The sequence below is a fragment of the Rutidosis leptorrhynchoides genome, chromosome 3 (genome assembly GCF_046630445.1).
Source record: "Rutidosis leptorrhynchoides isolate AG116_Rl617_1_P2 chromosome 3, CSIRO_AGI_Rlap_v1, whole genome shotgun sequence".
Classification (NCBI taxonomy): domain Eukaryota; kingdom Viridiplantae; phylum Streptophyta; class Magnoliopsida; order Asterales; family Asteraceae; genus Rutidosis; species Rutidosis leptorrhynchoides.
The window spans coordinates 229,072,789-229,079,766 of NC_092335.1; the positions used below are offsets into that span (position 1 = coordinate 229,072,789).

At 33.5% G+C, this 6,978-nt stretch overlaps 1 protein-coding gene across 1 annotated transcript; it reads right to left on the reverse strand.

Moving 5' to 3' along the window:
- Positions 1-4,831: 4,831 nt before the first annotated feature.
- Positions 4,832-6,762, reverse strand: LOC139900856 (non-specific phospholipase C5-like). The gene is made up of 4 exons (XM_071883607.1): positions 6,645-6,762; positions 5,660-5,884; positions 5,197-5,292; positions 4,832-5,004 (listed from the first exon to the last, which is right to left on the reverse strand). The coding sequence occupies exons 1-4, from the start codon at positions 6,760-6,762 to the stop codon at positions 4,832-4,834; spliced, it is 612 nt and encodes a 203-aa protein (XP_071739708.1).
- Positions 6,763-6,978: the final 216 nt, after the last annotated feature.

Here is a 6,978-nt window from a genome sequence, read left to right on the forward strand (position 1 = left end):
GAAATTTTCTTTAACCGGTGGGTAATGTAACGACCCGACTTTTTCCGACTCGCTTTTGTGCTTTGTGCCTTCACGAAAACTGCGTATATGTGCGTACTGAGCTAGTTTATGATCTGGGATCTTATTTAATGATTAATTACTCTCATTAATATCTTACAACGTGCTATTAAGTGTGTAATCACTTAACTTGATCCCCGAAAGCTTTTACGACCATTGGTGTCACTTGACGTTTGAAACGAGCTATGTATTTCGGTACACGTTTAACTTTGGTTATAATCGGAATATATGACTACGAAACACTAATTGTTATTTTATAATAACAATTACTTGAGTTTTTGAATGCTTAATTACGCTTAGTAATTTACTAGAACACACTAGTTAGTCTTGTTGGATTTTAGTCCACCCTACACTAGCTAGTGGACTATTTAATTAGCCCAATTATAATAAGTTAGTGACCCTTAATAATGAAAGACAAATGCCCATTTATTAGAGGGAACATACTAGCATTTTTGTTAAGCATTAACCTTAATGTTGCATGAGATCCTAACATAAGCATCAACTTTAGACAACCATTAACCAAAAAGCAAAAGTTGGTCCCCCTTGTCCCCTCCCAAAGGCTACGGTTTTGGAGCCTCCCCACCACCCTCATTTCCTATAAATAACAAGCTATTTCCTCACAATTCACACTTGCTCTCATTTACAAATTACACACACTTACTCTCTAATTCTCTCTCTAGTCTTTCTCACTCTAAAAAGTGTAAGTTTTAAATTTTCTTCTTCTTCTTTTCTTCTTCATAAAGTTGACATCATCATCATCATTTAATGGATCTAGCTTTTAGCTTTTGATCTTATTATATCTTGTAGATTCAAACTTGGGTTTGAATCCTTCAAGAACATGAAATATTCAAGCTTTCTAGCTTGGAATCTTTACTTGTTAGATCTAGCTTGTGATTTCTTATGAAATATTCAAGCTTTCTAGCTTGGAATCTTTACTTGTTAGATCTAGCTTGTGATTTCTTTGTTTTGTTATAAAGATCAAAACTTGTGTTTATGATCTTCATGTATCTTAAAGATCCAAGCTTTATGCTTCAAGATCTTCAAGAACACTAAAGATCCAAGCTTTCTAGCTTAGGGTTTCATTATTTTGTTAAAGATCTTAGCTTTTTAACTTATGGTCTCATTACTTTCATTATTTTGTTAAAGATCTTAACTTTCTAGCTTATGGTCTCATTAATCTTGTAAAGATCCAAGCTTTCTAGCTTAGGGTTTTCTTAATACTTGAGATCTAAGTTATTATTGTAGATCTCACTTACTTGGAACCTTTTTGTGTTTGTTGTGATGTTAAAGATCAAGTCTTCATCATCATATATGATGGAGATGCATAAACTTGTGTAAAATGGATAAATGTTGAAGCTTTATTGGATCTATGCAATAAAGAGGCAATCTTCACGTTCAAAACTTGTAGAATGATAGATTTTACTCTTAGTTGTGTATTTATGGTTGAACCTTGGTCAAAGTGATGCTAAAACATCAACGAGTTGTACACTTGAAGCTTACAAGCATCAAGGATGAGAACCGTGATGAGCATCAAGCACCAAGAATCTCACCGGAGCACTTGTTTGCTGTTTTTCAGGGTCTGATCGGACTCCTGGGCTTTTGTAAAATTGATTTTCAGATATTTCTTTTTGATTATATGACTTTCCGTTTAGGCCTCGACTTAATCCGATATACGGTTTAGGATTTATAGCCTTCCGAAAGTCACTACGCCTTTGTGACGTTGTGCTGAAATTTCTGACCTACTCGCACTTAAACCGTCGCCAAGGTCAAACGAAGACGAGTTAGGTTCTGAAAATTGGTCAGCGGTTAGAGGACTCACATACGGAGCCATGTCCACTGACTACGCGTCTTTTCGATTTGTATAGAGGTCGTAACAGCTGTCCGAAGTCAGCCTTTTGTTTCGATCTCTATTCTTGTTAAACTTACCTTAGTATTGATGAATGATGATGATAATGATGATGTTGATGATGTCACTTAAACTTAATTTATTCACTTTTAAACTTTTGGGACAACATACTGACCTAGTGACCTTTGACTTAGGTTGATGACCTTTCGGACCGACTTACTACTTGCATACGTTTCATATCGACTTTACTGCTTATTCACTGTGAGTTATAGCTTTCCTTTTTACTTATACTATTTTTGGGACTGAGAATACATGCGCTTTTTATGTTTTACTTACTTGATACGAGTATTTAAACTTTACATATGTGTGGGTTATATAACGGCATAAACTTTTCCCTTAGCACGGTAACGTTTAATCATTGGTTTTTGAACCGGTGAACGCGAATATTAGATATGGATCCATAGGGTTTGACATCCCCACTCGGGCTAGTCGCGTTAGCATTAAACGGGTGTTTAATACTTCGAGGACATACGCACTCGCCAAGTGTACTTTTAGGGGGTATTATTATTACGTTAAGTTAGTTACCGAGTGCCCACGGTTATGCATATACTTTATCTTACTGTTTTGAAATGCTGTTTGAAGCACTGAAATCTCGTGGTCTACATTACGTTACTGATTACAAACAAACTATAGTTCACCAACATTCGTGTTGACTTTTTAAGCGTGTATATCTCAGGTGCTTAGACGTTGTTGCTTCCGCTGTTAGACTTGCTGCTATGGACCTGATGTGTTAGATTTTCGCTGCATTACTTAGAGATGTCTCAATCATGAAACTTATATTTTGCATTCATAACTTATGTTATTTTCAAACAATGGCTTTGTAACAACCTTTGGGTCACATACTTATGTTAATATTTCTATTCATAGGAAGCACGTTATCTTTTGTAAAACGCTATCTTTTATGAATGCAAAACTGGTTTTCAAACAGCATATAGTGTTTGACCTTGTAATGATCCTGTTGTTGATGAACCGTACACGTTGGTTTTGTACGGGGCATCACAAAAAGTTTCTAAATCTCTCATGATGACGTCATTAAAATAATTAATAATATTCAACAAAAATATTAACATGTTCATTGTATAATATATGAAGCATTATGTACAATCTTATGATAAAATACCCTCATGACCATATGTACAATATTTGAAGCATTATGTATAACCTTATGATAAAACAACTCTATACCATGTACACTATCTGAAGCATTATGTACAACCTTATGATAAAACATCTCCATGATCATATGTACAAACTTTAAAATAATTTGTACAATCATTTACAAAACACCACATAACACATGTACAAATTTTGAAGCATATTGTACAACCTTCATATAATAATTGTATTTTAAATTAAAAAAAATTAAAGATTCATTTGTTATTACTAATAATTATTATATAAAATATAAGTACTTGATTTTAGAGCAAACTTTATTATTATTATTATTATTATTATAATTATTATTCAAATATGAATTCTTTATACGCGATTAATTACGTTACATATGTATATGAACTACATGTCTCAATAAAATGTTGTAATGTAGGTTTTTATGACAATGAAAATAGTAATTGTAATGAATATTGGAAGAAGGTCGTGAGAGAATACATGTAGTTCATTTATTCTGACCAAGTTAAGTATATCAATATGTTTGTAAAAACGACAAATTTTTTAGTCAGAATCTGTGATTTCACGGGTCATTAAACTAAATGACCATAGCATTTACTTTCACTTAATACCTAAAACATATAATTAAACTATCTCGTTTAAACAAATTTGTGATTCTACAGGTCATTTTACTAATAATTTAATATTAGAGCCCATTTATTGAATTAAATATATATTGAGTTTCAAGATGCATCTTCATCTTTTATTTTTCATCTTCGTCTTTTACAGTTTAGTCTTTAAAAAATGAGAGGTAAGTTCAATTTTGTATTTTCATTTCATCAATTTGTCACTCACCGCCATTTGACCGACGGTTCACCGTGATTGACCTACTGTTACCAAGTTTTTAGCAGAGTTGGAGCTCGAGAACTCGTCTATCAAGTGAAACCGAGAATTCGGCGAGTTATCGTCGAGTTATACCGAGTTTTACAGCACCGAGTATAGTATGATTTTAATACTCTATTTCGTATTATGTTTTTCAAATCACAAATAGTTCCAAGTTTTATACCAATAAGAGTTGAATTACTCTTCTAATCATTCAGCACATCAATTTCCTCTAATATCCTCCTTAAATCATATTTAGAAATTTTTTCAAACAATCATATTATGTTATTTATTCATTTAAAATAGTAATATATTGATTATATATCATTAATAGACTTCATTCATAATAATAATCGAATACTTTAATGTTGTTTAGAACCAAAGTTCATCAGAACCTTTCAATCATTCAGAATTTGAATCATTCAACGCTTAATCATTCAGTTTAGCACGTCAATTTCCTTTAATATCCTCCTTGAATCATATTTAGATAATTTATCAAATAATCATTCTTTTATTTATTCATTTAAAATGTTGATACATTAATTATATATCATTTATAGACTTTATCCATAGACTTCATTCATAATGATTATCAAACACCTTAATGTTGTTCAGAACCAAATTTAGTTAGAACCTTTCAATCATTTAAATTTTGAACCATTCAACGATTAATCATTCGATTTTAACAAACACACCCTATATGTTACATACACATTAATTATCACAAACTAAACATGAGGACAGTTTTTGCGCAAATGGTTTCGATGTTTACTGATCAGGTGCTAACTTTTCGTCGCACACAATGTACGAGTCTGGTTTCCCCTCCTTCTTGGCCTTCTCGCAGTCATCGCAAAATTTCTTGAACGCGACTCCAACATATCAAACGGCTTCTTTAACCTTCATGTTTTCTACTAACTTGTCTGGATAACTACTCTCTTGATGGTCCCCTTTTAATACTGTAGATAACTGCACCAACTCTGCTTGAAAATATGTTATATCCGCTTCTTCATTTGCTTCATCGGGTCTCATTTTCTTAGGCTTGGATAACGAAACTATTAGCACAAACATGATTATTAAAACAGTTAACTGAGAAATCTAGGTTAGATGAATAAAACATAAGCACGTGTGACAAGTTGTAGGTTTGACTTTCTTTTGAATATATTGACCCGTTACAGTTAGTGATGACTTTGTTCCTGGGCAATCTGATCTTGGGGTTGTTCTAGTGAGAATCCCTTCGAAACTACCTGCCCATTCGTCGCGTTCTGTGAAAAGTTCCTTTTGGTTGAAAAGCTTATTAACTGTTGTTGGAATAGAAGAATGTTCTAAAGGCTCGAGTAAAACTGCATGCGATTCAAATGACATCAACAAGGTATTCTATTATTTTGAAAATCTCTTTCAAGTATTCAAGAATAGGATTATAATTGTTGATTTTAGAACTGGCCATTGATTACATATCTGTTTATTTGCATCAAATCCTTGATATTATTCAACATTATCATAAAACCCGGATCTAAGCATAGTTTTGTTTCATGATATTACATTTTAAACAGGTTAGGTCAAGCAAAAATGGCCAGAAACGCTCATGGGCTGACCCGGTTAGGTCTCGTAGAGTAAAAATACTAGCAATATATCATTGTATGACCAGGAAAAAAATAGTCAAAACGACCAGAGTCCAACGAGAAATCAAGATAGCTAGAATTCTGACACCAAGACGGTTGAACTCGAAATTATAAGGTGTGGGCCCACTGATGCCATAAGGATTTGGGACGTTAAGGACTGGAGTCGGAACGTGGTCATAGAAACCTCCATTTTCATCGTATACCACTACAAATAAGATTTCATTCCATTGTGGACTTGATCTTAATGCTTCATATACTTCTTTTACAAACTTTTGTCCTTCTGATACGTCATGAGAAGGCTGATCATCATTTCCTGGCAATATTATTTAAAGTCGAGATCAAATTGTTTAAAGTCGAGATCAATGTACGTCTATATATGTTTACATTATGACACATTGTTGTATGATGAAACAGATTATATGTGGACCTTGTATATTGGATTATTAACAGAATCATTATTTTATCATTTTTATATATGATGAAACAGATTATACGTCCATTCGGCAACTTCATACGCTGCAACGGCAAATGACAACATGATGATAGAAGGGTACCCACAAAAGCCCATATTTACCTCCAACTCTTGTTTATCTTCTTTATTTTTTGTTTGTGACTGGATAGAATGTAAATCAAGTATATCTGCATATGGTTCTAATTCATAAATTTTTTTTTCTGGAAAGCCAAAGAAGACTTTATTTATTAAAATGAAACTACAACTCTACAAGTGGTACAACGCAAACCCAAACAAGCAACATATAACTATCTGAATGGGCAAAATTAAACACGACTAAAAACACAAATATAGGACCAAGAAGAAAGATAAAAAGAACACACAAATGAGATGTTGAGCTAACAACAGAATTTGAGGAAGCCTGATTACTTGTAAGATCTTAGGTTAGATAACCATTCGAGCCAAACTATCTTTTCTTTATCGATCCTTCTTGAAATCTGCTCAAAGATTTTTATTTGAATCTCATTTGGAGCAAGCGGCCCATTCCAACATTTTTATATCAAACACCTTTTAATATCGATTCTTCCAAATTAGATATCCGGTTGTCCAGTCGATCGCTTGCCATATCTTCGAATCTCTGACAGAATTAAGAAGTTGGATTGATCCCCTGAACGCCTCTCCAATCCTGAGATTTGGAACGCTTTGAAGACCCTACCATTTGCATACTCTTGACCAGACATCGAAGGCCTGACTATAATATAACTAGTTGTGTGATCACATGTCTCGATTCCATCCTCGCATACTAGACAACGTGTTGAGTGAAGATCAATCTCGCGTTTGTCCAATTTAGTAAGAACTGGCGACCTTCTCAATCTTGATCTCCAAATGAAGACGTTTTAGGAACCAAGTCGTTTCGAAGAGTTTCCACAGTTTTCGGGGCGTGAAAAGTGTGCATT